Source organism: Medicago sativa, chromosome 3 (genome assembly GCF_051527215.1).
Source record: "Medicago sativa cultivar Bolivia chromosome 3, Bolivia_mono, whole genome shotgun sequence".
Taxonomy (NCBI): domain Eukaryota; kingdom Viridiplantae; phylum Streptophyta; class Magnoliopsida; order Fabales; family Fabaceae; genus Medicago; species Medicago sativa.
Window position 1 is genome coordinate 79,148,359 of NC_140751.1, and position 23,881 is coordinate 79,172,239.

At 29.3% G+C, this 23,881-nt stretch overlaps 2 protein-coding genes across 2 annotated transcripts; one reads left to right on the plus strand and one right to left on the minus strand.

Annotated features, from left to right (window-relative positions):
- Positions 1-7,061: 7,061 nt before the first annotated feature.
- LOC146940590 (triacylglycerol lipase 2-like) lies at positions 7,062-10,148 on the minus strand. The gene is made up of 9 exons (XM_085754282.1): positions 9,921-10,148; positions 9,642-9,749; positions 9,273-9,413; positions 9,014-9,124; positions 8,779-8,922; positions 8,397-8,437; positions 8,193-8,275; positions 7,977-8,072; positions 7,062-7,532 (listed from the first exon to the last, which is right to left on the minus strand). The coding sequence occupies exons 1-9, from the start codon at positions 10,107-10,109 to the stop codon at positions 7,210-7,212; spliced, it is 1,236 nt and encodes a 411-aa protein (XP_085610408.1). The 5' UTR covers positions 10,110-10,148; the 3' UTR covers positions 7,062-7,209.
- Positions 10,149-21,120: 10,972 nt separating this feature from the next.
- LOC146940591 (DCD domain-containing protein NRP-A-like) lies at positions 21,121-23,680 on the plus strand. The gene is made up of 5 exons (XM_085754283.1): positions 21,121-21,858; positions 22,598-22,698; positions 22,792-22,875; positions 23,142-23,252; positions 23,354-23,680. Exons 1-5 carry the CDS (start codon positions 21,228-21,230, stop codon positions 23,423-23,425), a joined length of 999 nt encoding a protein of 332 aa, XP_085610409.1. The 5' UTR covers positions 21,121-21,227; the 3' UTR covers positions 23,426-23,680.
- Positions 23,681-23,881: the final 201 nt, after the last annotated feature.

Genomic DNA, 23,881 nt, shown 5'->3' on the forward strand with positions numbered 1-23,881 from the left:
TTTCGAACTCCTTCAACAAACTCGTAAATCACCAGGAATTCACTCTATTTTATATACTCTCATAGACAAAGCACAAACATTTCTTTTTTTCTTATCATCTCTCTCATGTTTGAATTTCTTTTTTGTCTTCTATCTTTTTCTAATTTACTTTCTCTCTTCTCATGAATGAAAAGAATAAAAACATTCATCCATTAAATCACCACCAACCCACTTTTATAGCATGTTATGTTTTCTCTAATCTTATTTGGTTATGTTACCAGATTACAAATGTACAAAGTCTCACACGTAAAGGAGATATGTTAATATGTCATATATGAGTTAAAACTTCATATTGGATGCAAGAGTATGTGGTGAGAAACATATAAATGATATGACTTATATACCTAGTGCGTTAAGGATTAGGACGGAGATGTGGTGTCAATTTCATCTTTGTGGTTACTCTTAGCCTAATGTGATTATCCATGAGAAGACTTTTGGTATTTGCTGAAAAGTAACCATGGAAAAATATTGATGTGTTACTTGAGCTGATAAATTACATATTTATTTAACATTTTAAATGATGTGATATTTTTTTAATTAAGTAAAAAAGAAATGGTAAAAAGAAACATCATATTAAACATTCCCTTAATTAAGGGGTGTGATCGTAAAAAGAAGTGGTATACTTATTCAGTCATTTAAATTGAAAATAAATCATATTTACATCAAACTGAAGAAAATATTTATATTTACGATGATGTGTATTATTTTTTTTTTTTTTATGAACGATGATGTATATATACTTGTTAGTAAGCATTCCATTAAAGTTCACCAAAAGAAAAATATGCTTGTTGGTGGACATATTCAAAACTACCAAATACATTTGAAAAAAATAAAAGAATATATTTTGCATTGCGGATGTTTTTCTCACAAAGAAAACTTGTTATTTTTAATTTATTTATTTTTTATAAGTGAAATTTTAGTGAGTCAGACTCCAAGGGCTCATCTGAATTAGGATAGATTTTGAGATTTATCGATCTCTAATCGAGATACTTACGTACCACCCATCAAGAAGTTTTCACGTTAGTAGTAAAAGCTAAACTCACGACAATTGAACCAAATCTTCATTGAGCAAGAATATATGTTTTTGATACTAAATGGGAGAAATCCATAAATTAAAAGTTGAATTAGGAAAACATGTTAGTACCACTTGAAAGACATTTATTTAACAAATTAGTAAACACCCACAATTAACATATATCGGCATAACTTGACCCAAAAAAAACAAATATAGACATAATTGATTTTTTGTGTAAATGCTGATATAAAAACATTTAATTTAGAATGGTACCATAATCATCATGGACAATTTTAAATATTTATTTGAATATTTTGTTTTATAAAAATGAAATATCATAGCATGAAATGAGGTAGGAAATGAGAGATCCTCATGTGTACTTTATATGTAATGTAAGACAAATGTTTATTATAAAGATAAAGATAAAAATATAAAGATCTGTAGTGTGATTGAGAATGTGCTTAAATTGTCGATATATGTCGATTTAGTTGATAATAAATTGACTCCAGCCCCCATTAAAGTGTGAGTACAATTCTCAATACCAGCGTTAGGACATCCTCGATGGATAATACATTGTAATCTCTTTTTGATTCTTGAGGTTTTCTCTTTGGACTCAACTCACCTAAATAAAGAGAGATATTGACCAAAAAAAAATCTCACCTAAATAAAATTATTAAAAAAAAAAAGAATATGTTTTTTAGAGGAAAAGATAGTATGTTTATATGAGTAAAAAAAGGAACATACTTGTATGGTGCGCTTTTTTCTTGTGCTATTTTTTATTGTTATAAAAACATTAAAATATATTAATTTCCAACTTTTATTCTGATGATATAATTCAATGCAAGGTTTTTCCTAAATAATTCCTTTCCATTTGGAAAATACGTACACTTGATTTTATCAATGTCTATGATTGGCAAAAAAACTGTGAAGACCAAATGTTGATTGCAATTAAATTGAAGAAATCAAATAAGAAAAAGGGGACAATAACCTTTACCGGTTTTCATGGAAAATAATTTCATTTCTTTTGCATAATGAGAATAACACACATTTTAATATACATTTTTTAACACACTCTTTTGATTGGTTAAAACTCACTTGAGTTCCACCAAATTTATATGGGTCTCACATGATTTGGTGGAACCCGCGCGAATTGCAACCAATAAAAAAGGTATGTTGAAAAGTGTGTGTTGCTATCATTTCTCTTTTTATAATACTACCTTTATAGAGGTTTTGAAAGTTCATTTCACTCATTTTTATAGATAGTATACGATTTTTTTCTTAAATTTCTAGGCCTTCCATATTCTATACAACTTTTTTGGGTTCAAACATGCGTATTCATTCGTTAGTAGTAACAAAAAACAAAATAAAAATTTCGTTAGCAAAAAAAAAATGCATATTCATTCAATAATAATAAATGGTTTTAGCAAAGAGCACATACATTAATATGCATGGTTTTGATTATATATATATATATATATATATATATATATATATATATATATATATTGCATTTACTATTATTTTGTTGCATACATTGATATACCATAAAAAAACTTGTAATATTCGGAAAAAAGAAAAGAAAAGAATATTGTAGATAAATGCTAATTTTTTTTTACATCTTGTTCCTTTTTAAAGTGTTTGAATCTGTTTGGCTTGGAAATTATCATTGACATATGTTAACATTTGACTGACTTATAATATAAGTGATGACACATATAAAGTACACCCTCCGGTCACTAATATAAGCAAAGGTTTAATTTTTAGATTCATTTATTAAATGACGTATGTAGTCTATAATAAAGACTACATACGTCGTTTAATGAATGAATCTAAAAATCAAACTTTTGCTTATATTAGTGACCGGATGGTGTACAAATGTCTTTTTCAATTATTCATAACACATTCATAATAATATCCTTTATTTATTTGGTCAAACAAATAGCTTCCATATTTATCTTGCATGATTGATGCATTTATGTGTATCATTAATTATTTAGTAACAAAAGACATTTATCTTGCATGATTGATACATTTATGTGTATCATTTATCTTGTTATTCATAGACTTGTTTAAAAATATAGTGGAAAAAATCTAATATGTTTTTTTGTTGTTGGGGTTAACCCTCCGGTCCCAGAGGAAAAGGACCCGGGTAATTCTAGCAAAGAGGAAATTAAAGTCTTAACAAAAATTATTTTTCTTAAATAATTCATCTTTTAGTAGAACTCATTAACCACTTTGAGTCCAATTAATTGTTTCAAAATTACAATTGTTTAAAACAATATTGGAGTTTTCTAAAAATGGTTTCTTTTTTGTACTTGTGTAAATAACAAATGATCAAGTTTATCAAAGCCTCATTCTTTAAAAAAAAAAAAGAAAAGTTTATCAAAGCCTCCATATAGATTGTACTACCTCTTTAAGATCGAAAATAATGTTGTGATGAAAAAACTAATCCGAACAAAATAAAAGTATTATACATATAAATGACATAATAAGAAACACCAAATCAATATCTGAACTGAAATATCTGAAGGTACACTATTCACTCTGCATAATTTCATTTTTGTGTTAAACTAAAAAATTTGTTTGTAGTCATGTTTCGTTGTTTGATAAGATCCAAGATTTGTAGCCCAACACCAAAGTAGACCTTTCCTTCCTTCAAATCCTTCTCAAATTTATAATCATATTTCTTCATACAATAGCATGAATTTTGTTACCCTGAAAATGCAAATAGTTAATTAGAAGAAGAAAAAAAAAAGAACTGGATAAAAAAAAATGAAGGAAAACTAAATACAGAATTTTCACACCTACATGCTATAACAAAAAGCACATAAATACAACCACAATGAAAAATAATCATAAAAAATATACTCGAAACCTAAATTATGGACACAAAATGTCTTTTATTTTATGAGAGGAAGATGGTAGATGAAAATAATGAAAAACAAATTGTCTATATATAGGAAAAAAATCATGTCAAGATCAATTTTGATTGGCTCATAAAAAATAAATGAGTCATGATCTATTTTGATTGGTTAAGAAAAAAATTATGAGTCATGATCCATTCTAATTGGTTGATAAAAATATTAAATGCAATGGATACATAATACATAATTAAGTCAACTTTCTTGATCAAAGGTCTAATGCATTGCAAAAAATTTGTTTGAGGAGCATTAAATGCTAGAAGCAAAATGAGGCGCCACGTGTACTTATGCTCATAGAGGTATCCTTTTGTATTATATAAAGATAATGTTAATTAATTTATTTTTGAGCAAAATATTGTTAACTTTTTTATTTAAACATGTCTTGTGCTTAGAATAGTTTTTTAATGTATTTTTTCGGGCTTCTTAAAGAAAGTGTTTCATAAAATTACTTTTAAATTAATAGTTACATGAGATATTATGTAATAAAAACTACTTAATATCATTAATCAAAGGTCTCCACGAAATATCATTAATCTATTTGACAAAAAAAAACACAACCAATCTGTCAGCTAGTATAAATATGATCATTTCACATTTATTTACACCGGATAGCACTTGAGTGACATAGCACTTGGTGACATTGATGATATTGTTCATATCTCTCTCTAAATCAATCATTCTCTCTCATCTAAATAATTATTTTTAATCATTCATCTATCATTCTCTCTCATCCAAATGAACTAATGTCACTAATGTCACCCATAAACTATATCACCCAAGTGCTGCCCTATTTACACCACTATGCCGCTCAAAAAAAAGTTGGTGAGATGTTATGGTGACCATTTATATAATGACATGACCACACTACTACTGTTGATTTAATCTCCATATTTTTCATATCTTATAGTATATTACTCCCTTCGTTCCGGAATAACTGACCCATTTTTTTAAAAAAAGTGTCCCAAAATAACTAACTCATTTCAATTTTCAATACAACTTTCATCATTCCCAATACAATATAACACTAAATAATACTACTTTTATCATTCCCAATACAATATATTCCACTTTCCCCTTTATTTATACACTTTTCTTAATCTGTGTAAAAAACTTGTAAATAACTATTGAATAATTTCCCACAAGCTTAACTTTGTTAGTGGGAACATTGCATTATATATGTAAGGGTTAAAGTTTGAATTCTATACACCTCACTTATTCATCTTAAAAGATAAATTTTTAACAACTAAGCTACGTGACAAAAAAAATATTGAGCAAAAACAAATTAACTAAATGTCTAAGAAAACATACTACAGGATAATGTCAGCAACGAAAACGTACCATGAGCAACATGCGAAGATATAAAAAAAAAGCATGAAAATATAATCGATTAAAATAACACAATATTGAAGTAATTAATGAAATATAATTTCAACACGTTTGTTTATCTTAAAATTTCTAAAAGATCATCGGGGCGGATCTAGACATTTGATACATGTGGGGGTAAAATAATCTTTCAATGTATCAAAATTTTAAATTGTTTCTGATTGTACACTTCGTTAATCAAAATAGTTCCTAACATTAAAATACTTTATTAATATTGTTATATTAATTATTAGTCCTTCAATATACTTACTTATTGTCACTTCAGAAACTATTATGACTACTTATTATATATTCAAGAATCAAAATGATTATTATCATTTTTATAATACATATAAAAAAAATAGGAAAGTGGCGTGTAAGCCCCACATAGCCATCAAATAGATCCGCCCCTGGAGACCATTGATGTAGTGTTTGTACAAATAAAACTTTACTTAGGCTTTGTTTGCGAGTTTGGAGGAGAGGGGAAGAGAAGGTTTTGAGGGGTGGAAAATATGAGGGAAAATGGAGAAATTTTTCAAATTTTTTAAAAGAGTAGTTTTTTAGAGAATGATAAATTAATGTATATGATTAAATATGAAGATTTCATATAAACCCTCCAAAACCCCCCAAAACTCTCATCCAATACAATTTTTTAGGTCCCCCAAATGAGGAGAGTTTAGTATTATGAAGAAAAGTTAACCCCTCAAAGCCCTCCCCTGCCATTTTCCTCTATTTCTTCCACTTGCTCATTCCTTTTTTCCCAAGTCTTCCCCTCCCTTCCCCTCCAAACTCGCAAACAAAGCCTTAGAATCCCATAATTTTCTGTACGATTGAAATATACACGACTTCCTGTAGATACGATATAAACAATATTTTGATTGTCACTATGAGACTATCATCTAACACATTGGAATTCATGTTTACCTGTCTATTTTGATGAACAAACCACCATTTTTGTCTTTAAAAGTGCAACATGTGTCATACCATTAAGTAGGTGTAATTTTTAAAACCTCCACTATTCATTATCTTAGTAATTTTTGTACTCAACCTAAGTAGAGACGTTAAACTCTTTGAAAATGTGACAATTTTAAAGACAACAAACTCGATGATGTGTCTTTCGATGCCAAAATTAAAAGAAAGAAAAATATCTTGACTTTTTTAAATCCTTCATTTTTTTTTGGTCAGATAGTCTAGTGCTAGAATTCACCTTATAAGATGAATAATAAATGGGGTGTCCGGGGTTCGAACCCCGGCCCCTGCATATAATAATGCATTGTTCTACCTACTGAGCTATGCTCACGGGACAAATCCTCCATTTTAAAATATAAACTTTAATTTCTTCACGTTCCTTTCCATTGAACTCTAAATAATTTTGAGGTGTGACATGCATTAATGTTGGTACATCTTTCCGTCAAGATTCAAATTTGAATTTAATATGTTGTTGAAGTTCAACTCTTCCTCTAGACCCGATCCTTGTTGGTGTATTGTTAACCGCAGTGAAAGTGTGAAGTTACTAAAAAAAAACGGGGTAATTTTACTGTTCTAAATTGAGAAATTTGCAGACTTATACCGGTGAATGAAAAATGCGAAGATGTATCTTATGTGTTAGGACTTTTTTAATTAACCAAAGAAAAGTAAAGAGTAGGCATAATATTGGATTCAAAAGAACAATTGCAAATATGAATTAATGGTATTTGATTAAATATGAATTATATGATTAAATATAGAGAAGAATCTAGCATACACCACATTCTTTTTGTTTTAATTTTGACGGAAATCTAACATACTCAAATGAGAAGGGAAAAAAGCACCCACTCTAATGAAATTCAACTTAATGAGAAAGCTACTACATACAGAATAATCATCGTAAAATCAATGAGCATTGAAAAAAGCTATCATGGGATCATAAACAACTTGTTTAGCATTGTCACCCGCTATAAAATCAATATGTGCATAATCATCCTTGAACAATACCACACGGTTGCTAGCATCATGGTCATTATTGAGGTCATTGAACAAAACCTTCACATCTTGTACATCAGATAGAGTATCTTGTCCTCCATAGCTGAGAAAAAGGGGGAATTCACTAGGGATTTTGGTTATGTCATAAGTTGGAGGGATCCTTTGTCCATAGTGTAGTATATTTTGTGCTTCATCAGCATAATCATATTTTGCTATTTGTCCTGATCTGATCACTGCTCAAATTTCATAGAGTCAGGTCAATATGAAAAAATGTTAATCCTGTTCATAAATGCATAAAAATCAAATGATAGAAGAATTATATGATGTTCTAGAGTTTTGTTGAGTATTGTACCACGTAGAGAAAATTAATTTTAAACTTAAATTTGTTAAAAATAAATAAATATAAAAATGACATGGCATTAAAAAAATTGAATTTTAAGTATCATACTTAACAATACTTTAGGATATTTAATTGTTCACTTTTTTAATAGAGACAGAGAAAAATATTATTAAACAAAATCACATTAATATTCATTTTACACCTGCTTTTGAGATTTGAACTGTGTCTTTTGAAGTTATAAAGTCACACTTACTAAACTAAAATCTTATTGACAAAGATCAAATTATATTTAGTCATGGAAAAAATTAAGAAAATATTGCCTCCTTGACAGACTTACTTTGAGAAAAATGGATCAAATTCTTTGTTGCGGTTGGTTGAGGTTCATGATCAAGATAGGAATCTACCTTTGAAGAATTTATGCAGCAATTTGGACCTATAAATTTTAAAGGTAAGGAAGACAAAAATAAGACCAATAATTGTTGTAATTAGTATTTATACATGAAAAAATAAGTGAAATTTATGCATCATATGCCATTATTAACATCTAAAGTACCTGTGAATAATGGTAATAAACGGTTTGTGCAGTTGAGGGATAGAATAGTGCAGATGCCATCTAGAAGTTTTATTCCAATATCCCTGCTCATTAGAATTAACATAAGATATATTATTTCTACTGTTGATCAGTTTTACCCTTTTTTTTGCACTCAAACATATTAACAAATAGTAAGTAAAAAAATAGGGTTATTTATTCTCTTACGCATGTGGAACGAATTCACGGAGGCCTAACCAATATATATCCTGTTACATTAGAAAAAAGGGAAATATTTTCATAATTGTATTCAATTGGTAATTTAATATTGAGAAATGATATTTGAACATCTATTTAGTGACAACTTTTGCAACAACTTTCTCTCTTATACTCATATTACTTTTTACTTTATCTCTCTATTGTTATGGTTTCCGTGCCAATACCACTTTTTTCTCTCTCTATTGTTATGGTTTCCGTGCCAATACCACTTTTTTCTTTGTAAAATAAGACTGTCAAATAAGTTGTCACCAAATTGGTTGTTAAAATAACACTCCTCTTTAATATTATACATAGTTTTATCTAAATAATAATTTGTTTTTCTGCCACTCACATTAGCTAAAAAGAGTTCAGCAGCAATTTTTGTTAACTCGGAAGGAATTTGAGTCATATGAGCAATTGGACTAAGTAATGCAGCCGATCTTAATACATTCAGAAGCTTTCCTTGAGATAAAGCAGCAAAAGCTATTAAAGTTCCCTGAAAAATTTATATCAATAGTTGTTACATACACAAACATGGTAGTTATTAAAAATATAATAAATAAATAATCAATTTGAAATTAATTCACCTGAGAATGACCGACATAATGCATTTTTTGACCAGTATAGTTGTACACATATTGTGCCGAAGCAGGTAGATCATAACCAGCTAATTCATCCCATGACCAATCCCAATAAGCCTATACAAAATGGAATAAAAAAAAAATTTATTATAATTTATAAATCAACTCATTTTTTTTTTGAATTATAATAAATTATAAATCAACTCATGAAAGTATGAAAATTGAAAAAGTGAAATGCATGTATATATCATAAATAAGAATTAACCATGTCATTGGGACTTAGTGATGCGTGGTTGGTGCTATATTTTGTGCCTCGACCATTGATAAGCCACACATCAAATCCAATATCTGCTAAAATAAATCCCAATGATTCTTCTGGAGAATTGAACAACCATACGGCAGCATCCTGAAATAAATCATAGGAGTCAAATTAACATGTTGACGTTGCACGAGAAACTCTTACACGGTAATAAGATTTTGGCACACTCACAAAAGAGAAAATAGGTGAAAAGAATTAATAATGTGTATTTTTATGTATGTCCAAACCTTGTGACCAAAATCTTGTGATCACTCAAATATTTTTCCACTTTACATATACGATATTGAAATTCGTATCTGCATCAATAAAACTTACACTAAAGAGACCATGTTGGATTAATACAGGAGGCTTGTCCGCTTTCTTACCAGACCTCCCTATCGGGATCCTCTGCAGGCTCAAGATGTAACCATCATCTGTTGTAACCTAGGTCAACACAAAAATAAATATTGATGTAAAATATGTGATATCAATTGAAGTGGTATTAATAATGGTATTTTACAAATTCGTTTGTTGATCTGTACAATATTACTTGATGCTACATATGTTACAATTTCAAATAGTACGTGGAACGCAGCATGGTATAGTAATATTTACCTTATGTTCTTCGCACGTATAACCTTGTGTCTCTACAATAGTCTTGCAGATACCATCATATTCATTGGTAACCGGAGATGATTGTGAAAAACCATTGCTTATGTGAAGTGTTTTTCTTCCTTGGGCTGATGCAATGCAAAACAAGACTATTGAGATAAGACTGACTACTACTGTGTGTGTGCTAACCATTTTGAGAATGTGGTTATGCTTAACTAGTTATGCCTCTCCATACAAAAATAAAATAGCAGTTTTTTATAGACTTCTTTGGAGCGTAGCAAAGAAAAATTGTTGAGGATAATATTTGCACTTTAAGGCATGGTTGTAATTAATTTTTGTAACATGGTAATTATTTATGGTTTTGTTCTTCTAAGTTTTTTTAGTCAATAAAAAAATGGTCCAAATTAATAAACGATTTTCTTTTTTTGAAGGGAATAAACAATTTTCTTAATCAATCAATGTAGACATAATCTAAACGTTCAAAGTAGTTGGCATTGATAAGTTGATTACTAAGATGATTTTATTTACAAATAATAATAATTAATTAATATTTGTTAGATAATTTTGGTAAAAAAATTATTTGTTAGACAATTTGGGTTGATGACATAACTGCCATGTTATCTTGCTAGCTTGGATAGAGAGTTGATTTATCTTAAAGATAGATGGATCAAATTATCAAATTAACAGCTTGAACATATATAACCAAACTTTTTTTTTTGTTACATATAACCAGACTTTCTGAGATCACGTTACAATCAATATACAATTTCATACGGTAAAATGAGGGTGGGCCTTTTCACCATGTTGTTATCAACTGACTTAAGTTGTCATACTACTTTCATTGTACAATAAAAACTGTACATGTAAGGAATTATTGACTCATAAAAAAGAATCCTAAATATTAATTTATTTCTTTTTAGTGTCAAAATAGGATAATTTTATTTATTATTTTAAAAAAGGTTTACTGTTACCAATACCTTTTTAAGAAAATTGATTAAGTGATTAAAATAATGATTAATTAAAATTCTTTCTTATTATAAAAAGTTTTACGCGTCGATTCAATTATAACTCATTATTTTCATTTCATACCATAAAATAAGTGGGCTTTTTTAGAATGTTTTTTTTACAAAGGGAAACTAATTCATTTCATTCAAAACAATGTTTTTTGAATCAAATTGGAATATATTAATACCGCAAAGCTATCCTCTAGCACAAAGTGTGCCGAAGAAATAGGCAATAATTACAACAATGTTTCACGGACATGATACTGACAACAAAGACGGTTAATCAATACCCAAACAATAAAAGGGATTCTGGCACCAATCATAAAAATTATAATAATCATTCAAAACAATGTTTTAGTTTCAATCAGGTTTTTTAATATTTATAAAAAGTTCCTGTAAGATTATGAACAACATAATTGTCTTATCTCATTATAAACTCAGCTTCAAAATTGTAAATCTCATTGGCTTTTTACATTGTTGTTATCAATTGACTTGTTAAACTTTAGTGATGATATTCTAACTTGTCAAATGTTATCAACTGACTTAATTCATATTTCTTTCATTGTAATTTCAAAAAATATAGGATCATGTTAACCAGTGTCCAGGGCACTGGTTAACATTACTTAGTGATTCATAAAAAATAATCATAATATTAATTAGATTTAAATAAATTTTTGGTCCCTATAAATATCTCAAATTTTCATTTTAATCTCTCTAAATTTTTCATTCCACAAATATTTTCCGTCACAACTTTTGATCCATGTTTTTTTTAAAGGATTTTGATCCATGTTTTTAATTATATATTCACATGTATCTTTCAAAATTTTTTTCCAGCCATGTTTAATACATTATAGAGAATCTCTCTCGCAAAAGTTTATTTCTTTTAAAAAAAGAATTAATTCAATTTGAATTTTAAACTCATATTTTGTTCAAAATTTTAAATGTTTTTGTAAAAATTCATTTAAAAATATGAATGGTAGTCACGAGTTTACTAAAATACAGAGATCAAAAATCGTGATAGAAAACATTGAGGACCAAAACTTATCGAAAATTTTGAGAGTCTAAAAAAGAAATTCCAAATTTATTTTAGGTATCAAAGATTTATTTAACCCTGTTAATTATTATATGTTTCATGCCAAAAAATGAGAGTGAACCTTTTACAATGTTTTTATCAACCGACTTAAGTAATACCAATCTCATTGTCATTGTTTTTTACTATACTGTTTTAAAGTGATATATTTAAACCAAATATGGGAAAAATAATATTAAAAGACATTCCATATATTAATAATTATTTATAAATAAAAATGTAATCATAGTATGTCATAAATTAAATCACATTAAATAAATTTTTACATAATGTTGAACTAATTGAATTTATTTTTCTTTGACTAAAATTAATTGAATGCTTTTAAGTATTGAACAAAGCTACTATGGAAAATAAAAATATTAAGGATGGAATATTTATTAAAAAATTAATATTTACTTGATTGAATACGAAAAATTAAAATATATGTCTTAATTTTGTCAAAAAAAAATATATGTCTTAATACAATAACACAGGGTTTCATGTTCAAAAATTAAAATTTTCATTTTTTCATTAGTCCAAAAAATTACTCCACTTTTCATCAGAAATTAAATGTTAAGAAGAAACTAAAAACAAAGAATACAAGAATAAAATTTAAAAAATTGATACCCCTATGACTATACTTATACCGTGACAAATTACTAAAAATACTTTTTGTGCCATGTAACTTTTTACACTTTTATTTTTCACATGTATTTTCAACCTTTTCGAATTCAGTATGTGTTCGTTTTCACATGATATTTTCGGTATGTAAAATAAATTATGTTTTGTTAAATTTTCCAGAAAACTCAAATAATCATATTCGGTTTGCAAACATTTTTTTGAAAAACATAATTTTACTCTTTCAGTTTGTATTTAGTTTTCAAGACAAATGGATATAAACTTTTATGGAAAACTTATATTACCAACAAGCTGATCCTAATTTTTTTCTCTAGAGATTCTCTTTTTATTTTTTTCATTTAGGGGTGGTTTTAGGACAATTTTTGACCAGAAATCATCCATGCTCATCTTTTTCTCTTTTTTTCATTTTAAATAAGTGATTTTTACATAGATATAGGTTTTTTCTTCGTTATTTCGTCGTTTAAATCCAACACTGCGTTGTTCGTCGTCTTGTGCGTCATTATTTGATTTTCCGTCTTGTTGTGGTATTCATTTGATTCCTAGTGAAATATTAGCTGTTCAATCAACGATATTTGAACGTCAACAGATCCAATGAAATGAGTATTTCAGTCATTTGAATTTTATCATATTATTTGTAGGTATTTTGTCGTCGTATATTATTAATTGGATGTTGTGAGTTTGTTTCGAGATTCATCATTTATGTTTTTAGCTATGTTGAATGATATAGTCTATCATTTTGATTGAATGAATATTTTTGGTTTTTGTTAAAAAAAAACTATTACATTAATAAACAGTTTATCTAACTAGTTTTTTTTTTTTTTTTTTTTTGGGTGTGTGTTCTGTCGCTAACTCAGCTAAAAAGAGGTCAGCGGTAACTTTTGTTAACTCTGAATAAATTAGATTCAAATGAATAACAGGACCAAGTAATGCGTTGATGTCAGCATATTCACAAAGCCTCCCTTTGAGATAAAGTTAGCAATAGCTCTTGAAGTTTCCTGAAAAATTTATATCATTATTTAATCAATTAGGAATTAACTCACCCCAAAATGACCTACAATAAACATAAGGGGAATTAGTCACTTTAGTCCCTGAATGGGGAACGATTCGTCAATTTAGTCCCTGAATGCAGATAATATGCAAAACAGTCCCTGCATGGTTAATTTCAAGGACTAAAGTGACTAACGAAGTCTACATTCAGGGACTAAATTGACTAACGGAGTCTGCATTCAGGGACTAAATTGACTAACAAAGTCTACATTCAGGGACTATTTTGCAATTTATCTGCATTCAGGGACTAAATTGACGAATCGTTCCCCATTCAGGGACTAAAGTGACTAATTCCCCATAAACATAATGTATTTATTTGACTAGGGTTGTACACATGATACAGGAATGAAGCACGAGGATCATTCCTAACTGGTTCATCCCATGACATAACCAATTCCAATAAGCCTGTAACATAATGAAATATAGCAATAATAAATCAATTATAATTTCTATGTCAACTAGTGAAAAACTCAAATGCAATTAAATCATAAGAACCGTGTCATTAGAACTTAGTGATGTGTGCATGGTGTTATATTTCATGACGTGATTATTCACAAACCACAAATCAAGTCCACCGTCAATCTTAATGGTTCTTCGGGAGAATTGAGCAACCATATTATGGAATCCTGAAATGAATCATAAGAGTTAATTAACTTGTGTGTGCTGCAATATTAAAACTTATACAAAAGAGACCATGTTGCACTAGAACAAGTGGCTTGTTTGCTTTCTTATTGGACCGCCCTGTCGGAATTCTCTGTAGGCTCAAAATGTAGTCATATTCTATTGTTTCTTGAGTCAGCAAAAAATAAATATTGATGTCAAATAAACTGATGATAATGGTAAAACTTTGTTAATAATGAAATGGTATGTGGAATGCAACATGCTAATATTATATACTCCCTCTGTTTTAAAATGAGTGTCACTTTTGCCAATTGCAAACATATTAAGGAATGAAATGAAATAATCATTAGATATAACACTTTTACTAAATTGCCCTTACTTTATAAGAAAAAGACAAACTTAAAGTTGCATTGAAAATTGTATGAGAGAAAAGTTGGAGTATTTATTGAAGGTAAAGTTGGAAGAAAAAAATTAAAGTTGTATTGGAAATGTAAAGTGAAATTCATTTTGAAACAATTTTTTTTTTGCTAAAGTGACACTCATTTTGAAACCGAGGGAGTAATTTACCATATATACTTCACACGTGTAACCTTGTGTCTCTATAATATTTTTTTAGGAGAATCGTGTCTCTATAATCTTCTTGTAGATGCCATCATCGATAAATGTTGACAATTTATTATTGGTTGTGTAAAGCGTTTTTCTTCCTTGCGCAGCAGCTCTAATGTAGATCAAAAGTATTGAAATAAGGCTAACTATGCTATCCATTTTGACAAAGCTATTGTCCTTAGCATCATAGAAAAATAAAAGGTGGGTTAAATATTTTTTTGTCCCTACAAATATACCAATTTTTCGTTTTAGTCCCTCTAAAATTTTCCTTCAACTTTTTGTCCTTATAAAATTTTCAATCACTACTTTTGGTCCCTATTTTTAAGTTAATTTTAGTATTTTTTTAATGAAATTGTGAAGAAATGTGTAAAATATTGTAAAAATCTTTCCCAAAAAAAAATTAGAATTTTTTAACAAAACATGAATTTAATATGAATTTTTAACCATAAAAAATATATAAATTCATATTAAATTCATGTTTTGTTAAAAAATTCTAAATTTTTTTTGGAGAGATTCTTATAATATTATCAATTTTTCTGCAAAATTTTATTCAAAAATATGAATTCTACATATGAGTTTGCTTTAAAAGAGGGACCAAAAGTGAAGATAGAAAACTTTTTAGAGACTAAAAGTTGAAGGAAAATTTTAGAGGGACTAAAACGAAAAGTTGGTATATTTATAGGGACCAAAAACATATTTAACATATAAAAGGTTGATAGTGTTTTACCCCCTGTAATATAGGACATTTCCGGTTTTTTCCCCTGTAAAATTTTCTTTTTGGATTCCGTCCTTGTAATTTGAAGTTTTTTGGTTTTGAACCTTCATGAATTTTGACTGTACAAAATCGATGATATGGTAGGGGGTAAACCGAAATTTCCACAATTTATAGGGGGCAAAATTTTTCATGAAGGTCTAAAACCAAAAAATCTTCAAATTACAAGGACGGCATCCAAAAAAAAAAATTACAGGGGGAAAAACCGGAAATAACTTATATTACAGGGAGTAAAACACTATTAACCCAAAAAGAAAATAATGGTTTTTTATAGGCTTCTTTGGAAGGTTGAAGATAGTATTGTACAATTAATGAATAGTTAATTGGGTTAAATATGTTTTTGGTCCCTATAAATATACCAACTTTTCGTTTTAGTCCCTCTAAAATTTTCCTTCAACTTTTAGTCCCTATAAAATTTTCAATCACTACTTTTGGTCCCTATTTTTAAGTTAATTTTAGTATTTCTTAATGAAATTGTGCAGAAATGTGTAGAATATTGTAAAAATATTTCCCACAAAAAAATAGAATTTTTTAACAAAACATAAATTTACTATGAATTTTTAACCATAAAAAGTATAAAAATTCATATTAAATTCATGTTTAGTTAAAAAATTCTAAATTTTTTTGGGAGAGATTCTTATAAAATTATGAATTTTTCTGCAAAATTTTATTCAAAAATATGAATTCTACATATGAGTTTACTTTAAAAGAGGGACCAAAAGTGAAGATGGAAAATTTTTTAGGGACTAAAAGTTGAAGGAAAATTTAAGAGGGACTAAAACGAAAAGTTGGTATATTTATAGGGACCAAAAACATATTTAACCCTAGTTAATTATGTGATTTAATCACAAGTACTAACTACTAATATTTGTTAATTTTGTCAATTTGGGTTTATTTAACTATCATGTTATCTCACTCGACGGAGTCTTCACTTTGCTGATTTTCATGAATGAATTAGAGCATGTTTGATCCGCAAAAGATCAATATTGATCAAAACACTGTAAAAGAATTTAGAGTGGTGATATATGTACATCCATTTAAAGACAATTTTGATGACAACCTTTTTTTTTTCTCTCTTCTTATTGGTCAAAAACAATGCCGAGAGAAAAAGAAAAGGAGAGGAAAAGAATAACATGTGAGTATGATAGAGAAAATTGTCTAGAAATTGTCACATAATGGTTGTACAAATATCATTTCTCAAGAATTTAACTTCCGAGTAACTAGACAACTTTTTGTCCTATATACAATGTCTACCATGGACAATGGACATCACAGACAAGATAATATAAAATTTACTATAAAATATTTTATGGATATAAATATTAATAGAGGTGAGAAAGTGTGAGAGATACACATAAAGTGGTAGGGATATATGAAAGGGAGGCGATACAAAGAGAAAAGAAAATCGTCGACATATAGAGAAAGAGACGCAGGGGTAGAGGGAGAAAGAGAGATGAGAGGGAGGAGAGAGATTGGGAGGGACATAAAGGAGAGAGGATATATTTATGTGTGGAGAGAGAGGATAGAGAGATATGGAAGAGATCAGAGCATGAGAGAGAGGAGCGACAAGGGAGAGAGATAATATTTTTTGAGTAGAAAATAAAAAAGTATTTCTATATTTTAAACAATTTGTACTTGAGACAGAAATTGCATTATGATTTAATGAAAAACAAAAATCAGTTTTTCAAATTGATATTTCTTTGAATTCACCTATTTGTCATATGTTTTTCAAAGATTTAGTTTAATTACTCATACAAGAATTTTGGTATTGTTTGGGTTAGACTTATCAATCAAGAACGTTACCCGCTGCAAATTTTGACAATTTTTGAATTGTACGATCTATTAACCCCTCTAGATAGAGGCTATTCACCCCTCTAGATCGAGGACTTAAAGTCTAACAACTTGGGCTTGATTGAAAATGAATCTGACCCTAGACTTGAAAACAACTTGATTTCTGCTCTCCCCCAGCACAAAACGCTCGCGCCCAGCTGAAATGCCGAAAATACCCCTGCATTAGTTAAGTAACGCAAGTGTTAAAATCAGCGCATCTTAACATGCGCTGCGCAACTTAACTCACGCTGGAAATTAACACTTGCGTGAGTTAACTCACGCTGGAATTAACACTTGCGTGAGTTAAATCACACTGCGTTACTTAAGTAGCGAATGGATAAATTGGTAATTTCAGCTGGACGCGAGTGTTTTGTGCTGGGTGAAGAGCAGAAATCAAACAACTTTGACATAATGTTCAGCCAGAGTTCACGAAGGGACTTAAAGAAAATGGTTAAATTTGTATGCAAAGAAGGTGATGACCGGATGCCTTAAAGATTCCAAACCATTTGTAGAAATGATTTGAAACCCTTGTTTAGAGTCATGCATCATGTTCTAAGACACTATGTGTTACCTACTACTCACAACTTGTCCATCAACAAGGACAGATTAGTATTGATATATAGCATGATGAAGGAAATCCAAGTCACCATAGGAAAGATCATTCAAGAGGTGATTAAGAGGACTGCTCACTTGGCACAATGGAATTTGATGTATCCCTCCTTTGGTCGCTAGCTTATGCAAAGCGTAAGGCCTGAAGTTTGGAGATGGTGACATCAAACTAGTTAAAAAAAAAAAGGCATTGGTTACAAGAGGTGCGTCAACATGATTAACAAGAATGCTGCAATAACTAAGGAGCAAGAAGGAGAGAAAAAAAAAGTGTTGGGGAAGAAGAAAATTAGTACTCAAATTAGTACTACAACAATAACCACTACCACAATAACCTTCTACTTGATCACTTCACTTTTTGTTTGGTTTGTTTGGTGTGATTTGGTTCTTCTGTCTTATTGTTCTTCTCTGTGATACGTCTCTATGCTGGTTTCTCTATTAGGCTGCTCGTCTCTATTGGTTATGATGTTAAATAATTTACTCCCTCCGTTCCTTTTTAACTGTCACATTTGTTAAAAAAATTTGTTCCTAAATAAGTGTCACTTTTAGAGTTTAAGATTGTAATATGTCAATTATACCCTGAACCTCTCAATTACTAAATCTGCCACATTAATTGCATAGTATTATTTGAGCCTAATCCAATTCCTCTACTCCATCATAAACATTTTTACCGAGGAAAAGTGAGCCATGCATTTACTGTATGTAGTGAACGTGAGCCATGCATTTGGAGTACCAAGGAAAAGTTACACTAAAGATACTAAGGGTAGAAAAGGAAAAAGAGAGTTAATTATGATCTGCCTTGGTTGTAGCAAATTGAGTAAAAGCGACACATATAAAGGAACAGAGGGAGTAGTTCAGTATCTTATTTTTATGGTTAATTTAATCTGTAACAAACTTAATGTTTGACAAACTTTAGCTTTAGGGAGGGTTTTAGAATATTAGATGTTTTGAGTTTATATTACGTAGTATTTATTATTGAGTACTTATATTTTTGTTTTTGATTGAGAAACTCTATATGCTTCTTATCAATGCATTGTGAGTTTGAAGATAGATGTTAGATAATTGACTATTGAGTTTATGATATTGGTAACCCTTAATTTTCATAAATTATGCAATCCCTGCTATTGAAACTCTAATGTCTCTCTACCACTGAAACCATTACTATATATTCTCTTTGTAACCCTTATATTTATAAGTTACAGAAATACTAACAACACACATTTTAACACGTATTTTTCAACACTTTATCTTTGATTGATTAAAATTTACATGAGTTCCATCAAATTTATATGGGTTCCACATGATTTGATGGGACGCATGTGAGTTTTAACCAATAAAAGAGAGTGTATTGAAAAATGTGTGTTAAAATATGTGTAACATTTCTCTTATAAGTCAAGAGAAATGATATCTGTATAACTAGTTTTTGACAACTTTTGAAACAATTCTCTCTCATACTCACATGAGTTTTTTTATTCTCTCTCTTCTTCTTTCTCTCTCCATTGTTTTTGTCCAATCACAAGAGGAGAAAAGTGGTTGTCACCAAAGTTGTATAATATTAGTTGTATAAATATCACTCATCTAACTTAATAGTCTAGTACTTAACTTCTAGTATATATTCTCTTTGTGACCCTTATTTTCATAAATTATGCAATCCCTACTATTGAAACTCTAATTTCTTAAAGCTAAAGTTCTTCCGGGTAGAGTTCCTTCCCCTATTTTATCATCTCTACCGTTAACAATCACTCCTAATTTAGTGTGAAAAACCGATACCTAAGCCATTAGAGATTAAATTTGATTGGTTTAATTTGATTTAGACCGAACACGAAAAATAATCGAATTAATTTTGTTAGTTTGGTTGGGATCTTCATATTCATTAGATAATTAGTTTGGTTCTACACGGTAAGTGGCACTTGACGAACCTAAATTGCCTTCAGTTCAATTATCACACACAGTTTTCCAAAGTTTTACATTTTATCCTTTAATTAAAGATCAAACGGTTTATATTACATATTAAAATATCAATTATACATGATCTCAACCGTTAATTTTAAACCAAACAGCTAACACGCGTAGCTACGTGACACATTAAGCATGACACAGTTACTGTGTTAAATCCAAATCTGGGACTTGACTTAAACTCTTCCACATCTTCTAGAATCTAGGACTATAGCTCGAAATGGATACAAAATCAAACCCAGAAATTACCAATTGCCCAAGTGGGTCCCATACCATTTTACTTTCTTATGTCGGCATCATCTTTTCTTTTGTATACGCGGTTTGCTTTAGTCAATAATCCCTACCTAACTAAGGAAAATAGTGACAATATCTTTGAATATTTTTTATTATCTATCTCATTATGAAAATAAATTGAAATAAAGTAGTTTACAATGTAACTATCAAATCAAATCACACAATTGTTACCAAAAACAAAAATCAAATCATACAAATTTTTAACGCGTTTTTAGATTAGTTTTTTAAAAATATTTATATAAATACAAAAAAGTTACCAAATCCCTAAAAAAAGTTACAAAATAAAAACCAAATCAAATCATATGTATAAAAATGGTTTTAGAGTACCGACTTAATTATATTATAAATTAAATTTATTATTTAATTAAATACAAAAATGTAGTATAAAATATGATTGTATTAAAATAAGTCATCTAATATTCATTGAATTGAAAAGTAATAAAAGAAAATAATTTGATTTAGTCAATATAATTGTATTAAAATTAGTCATCTCATATTCATTGAATTGAAGAGTAATTAATACTAGAAAAAAATAAATTGATTTAGTCAAATAAAAATAACTTAATGAAATTTTATTTATATAACTTTTTTTTCCTCTAAAATTCCGTCCATCAAATCAAAAATTAATGACAAATTCCATTTCAACCTTGACAATTACACACGCAATACCCTTCACCTGCCCTACTAACTTTCCACGAAGCTTCATTCCCTTCAATTCAATCTTTATTTAACACACTTGTCCTCTATATACTCCATTTTAATCTAACATCTCTTCTCAACTCTATACCTTATTTATTTCGTTAAATCTTATACCATTTTTCAGAATCTTGCAACTATAGTGAAATCATTTGAAAGAAGAATCAACCATGGACATCAATAACAACAATGAAAATTCTTTTTGGCAATTTAGTGATCAACTAAGGCATCAAACATCAAATTTGGCTAATCTATCTCTAAATGATTCAATTTGGAGCACCAACGTGACCAAAAGACCTGATCAAAGAAGAAACTTTGATGTCAAAAATTCTGATATCAACAACTCCTTCACTAATTTCAACTCAAAACCAAGTAGTGATCTCAATGATGGATGGAAGATGATGAACAATTCCAATGGACCACTTTTTTCCATGCCACACAATAACAACTCCTCTTTCGCAGGATTCAACAAGGGAATTTATTCATCTCCTTATGTTAACAACAACCTTAACAATAACATCAACAACGTTAGCAACATCAATCTTAATGGTTACAAGTCAGGTTTTAAGGTTGGTGATGAGTTTCAACTACCTAACAAAGGTGTCAAGAAGAATATCAACAACAATAACAACATCAATAAGAAGCATGGAGATAACACTGATGTTACCAAAACTTCTGCTGATAAGAAATTCAAAACTTTGCCACCATCTGAGTCCTTACCTAGGAATGAAACCATTGGTGGCTATATCTTTGTTTGCAACAATGATACCATGGCTGAGAATCTCAAAAGACAGATCTTTGGTATGTTTTATTTATCTATGAGATCATTGTTATTGTTTTAATAATTTTTCATTTTTTACATATGTTTTTTAGGTATAGGGATTGTGAATTTTATACAATAGGTTTTCTTGTTTTTATTTTCATATTTGTGGTGTTGAGCATGATTATCAGATCAAGATTTAAATTGTTATCCGAAAGATTTGTTTTTTGAACCGTGAATCGAATCTTATTATGAATAGTTAATTTTACCAATAAAAATTAACATTTTTAAGTAAACATAAGCGACATAGCAGACTTATAAGCTAAGATGTTATTTACTAATAACAAAACAGTTTTAGATTCAAGTCATAAATCAATGATAAAAACCTGACCAGCTTTGCAAAGTTCAATGAAAAAAAATGATTGGCTATACTAAGTTTAGGTAGTAATTCACTATGATGAATCGGGATCCATCATAGTGAATCGAGATTCATCATAATGAATTTGTATTTAAGATGAGATTCGTGTCAAATACAGACACACACTAAAGATCGTATCGATTGGGTTCAGTTTTGTTCTGAATATGATACATGTGAGTGTGACCATGGAACTGAGATCTTACAAAAAAAGTTAACTGAATCATCAATAGTCTTTGGTGTTTCTTCCATGTTGAAAATTAGAGGAAGAAACTTAATTTTTTTTCAGTATTTTGTCCCTTCCTATGAAATTTAATTGTGTAAATTGGTCTCTAAATTATTGGTTTTCTTGGTAAATTTTGTAGGTCTGCCTCCAAGATACAGAGATTCAGTTAGAACAATAACTCCAGGGTTACCCCTTTTTCTGTACAACTATTCCACCCACCAACTCCATGGTATTTTTGAGGTATGTATCATGTTTGTGCATATATCTTCTATTATCATATTTGGAATCAATCTTCAAGGGTAATAATATTAATATTTGATGGTGTTTGTTTAGGCTGCAAGTTTTGGAGGAAGTAATATTGATCCAACAGCTTGGGAGGATAAGAAGTGCCCCGGCGAATCTCGCTTCCCTGCTCAGGTATAATCTCCAATCCAATTATTGTCATTCTATTTGATCGACTTATTTGAGTTTATCTTCTGGCATAAATGCTTATGAGACTGTTTGACAGAGCTTCATGGAAATAAGTTATGACATGTCCATTAGTTGTTCGACTTACTTCCATAAGCTCTTCAGGATAGTTTCTTTTGTTATAGATATAGCTTATATGATAAACACTTACGGTATAAGTGCTTAATTAAACTGTTTGTCTAAAGCTAATGAATTTGGACACATGATGTTTGCAGGTACAAGTGATCACTAGAAAAGTTTGTGAGCCATTAGAGGAGGATTCTTTTAGACCAATTCTTCATCACTATGACGGTCCTAAGTTTCGTCTTGAACTGAGCGTGTCTGAGGTATAATTTCATCATCAACTTGCACAATATTGATCATTCATATAGTTTTTTTTTTCTTCTTTAAATCTCAGAATTAAACTGTGTCTTAATTTTTCTTTCAGGCACTGTCTCTTTTGGATATTTTTGCTGATCAGAATAGTTTCAATGATATTTTCAAAGCTATACCGGCATAAAATGGAAGAAAATTAAAGAGAATACAAGAACATAAGTTATGAAGAAAATAGAAAATGAAGATTGTGGACCTGTAGAGAAGGGTCCTAAGATATGACAATGAATATGGTGGAGGAAGATTTGATATTGAGCCTATATATGTGTAAGAGCTATGTTATTATTTGTATAGAGGTTGTTATGCCTAATTTCCCCCCTTTTTATTGTGAGTGTATATGAACATCATTTAAAAGAATACAATAAGAATGAACTTATATAAACATAGCTTATGGCTGTTGTTATGTACTCTAAACTATAAATTGAGGCTTAATGGAAGGAAAAGGCATCCATTTTGCAGCTTTATATTAATAGTGGGGATTTGAATCCTAGACATTATTGTCAAATCCATTCGTGTGTCGTAGCTCAACCACTTGAGCCACGCCCAGGGACAGATTGAGAAATACTTCAATCACTTGAGCTAC